The sequence below is a fragment of the Cyprinodon variegatus genome, unplaced genomic scaffold (assembly GCF_000732505.1).
Source record: "Cyprinodon variegatus isolate N-32 unplaced genomic scaffold, C_variegatus-1.0 Scaffold1283, whole genome shotgun sequence".
Taxonomy (NCBI): Eukaryota; Metazoa; Chordata; class Actinopteri; order Cyprinodontiformes; family Cyprinodontidae; genus Cyprinodon; species Cyprinodon variegatus.
This window is the reverse complement of record NW_015151736.1, coordinates 36,210-37,629: the sequence shown is the minus strand read 5'-3', so window position 1 is coordinate 37,629 and position 1,420 is coordinate 36,210. Positions and strand designations below refer to the sequence as shown.

The 1,420-nt window shown below is 54.9% G+C and overlaps 1 protein-coding gene across 1 annotated transcript in view; it reads right to left on the bottom strand.

Annotated features, from left to right (window-relative positions):
* Positions 1–1,420, bottom strand: part of vps13c (vacuolar protein sorting 13 homolog C (S. cerevisiae)) — a gene marked incomplete at its 5' end in the record, with an annotated part of 63,493 nt that overhangs the window by 26,577 nt on the left and 35,496 nt on the right. The window contains 4 exons of the mRNA XM_015402000.1: positions 110–407; positions 490–611; positions 689–849; positions 923–1,187. Coding sequence (XP_015257486.1) covers positions 110–407; positions 490–611; positions 689–849; positions 923–1,187 — 846 coding nt within the window. The remainder of the gene's footprint in view (positions 1–109; positions 408–489; positions 612–688; positions 850–922; positions 1,188–1,420) is intronic.

The window sequence follows — 1,420 nt, the reverse complement described above, 5'->3', positions numbered from 1 at the left end:
ATGGATGGATGGATGGATGGATGATGGATGGATGGATGGATGGATGGATGGATGGATGGATGATGGATGGATGGATGATGTATCTCCACCCTCCCAGGTGTTCCCGTACCTCCATGATGTAGCTGACTGTGTACGGCAGCAGGTTGCACAGTGCAGCCACAGGATGCAGGTGAATGACGTAGGCGGGGTCCCAGTCCTCCTCGCCATGACTGGAGATGTGCCGCAGGTCGTCGGGGACGGCCAGCGTGCTGACCATGAGCGGCAGCAGGTTGCTGTCGGACGCAGGACACTGCAGGACGGATTGGACCTCGGCGCTGCAGTGGACCTGCTCCTTCCACGCCATGCAGCTGGAGGACGCGGCGTACAGCCCGTCCAGGCGGCCCGCTGGACGCACAAACAGCTGACACCTGCAAGCAGAGAGCAGCCTGGCACCGTCAGCTGACCAGAATAACAACCCCATCGACCTGGCACCGTGTCGGGTAATCATACCTGTATGCATCCAGATCCACATGGAACTCTTTCTCAGGCTCCGCTGTGCCGATGCTCTGCAGGTCTCTGGAGGCTGCACAGTACTTCAGGATAGAGAAGGGTTCTGAAAAGTGGTTCATGATCTGCAGACAGACAGCCATGGTGAGCATCGTTCAGACGGTGAGTCTCGGTCCTGACGGGGTGTGTTAGTGCTTCTGACCTGCAGGGGCGAACGGACGGTGATGATCTTGTTGCCTTCGGCGGCGTCGATCTGCAGCAGCACCGACACGGCCTCCTGCAGCATCGGACCTCGAACGTTGTAGAGCCGACGGCCGGGTTTGTCCACAGGGATGCTGCAGATCTCGCTGTATCCGGACGGTACTGCAGGTTCAGAGAGACGGCGTCAGTAAAACTGACTTCTGTGGAAACCGTGGATGACAACAAGGCTTCGTACCGACGGTGAGGTTAAACAGGCAGCTCTCCTGCCTCTCCAGGGCTGACAGCTTCCCCCCCATGGTGGACTCGAATCCGGAGTGCACCAGGTCCATGCTCTGATCCACCGAGAGCTCGTGTAATTTTCCTTGCGCCACAGAGCCAACAGGCCTCAAGGAGGCGCTGTGCTGCACAATAACTGGAATCCCCAGAGAATTTTTAATGGTAAAGGGAGGTTTCTCTTTCAGGGTGTGGTCAAAGGTCAAAGCCGTTCCCTCAGCGAAAGCCTAAAGGGAAACATATCATTTTAGGAGGCGTTTCCATCATCTAAATGAACCAAAAACTATTTACTTCTGTATGAAATGACCCTTCATAAAGCAAGATCTGACCAACGATGACAGAGCTGCGTACTTTGAAACAAAATGCTAGGAAACTGGAGAGAAAATGGCGCTCCCCACAGGCCTACGGGAATCCTTCCTAGTCTGGAAAAATAGTTTACTGCTGTATAAGAGGACCCTTT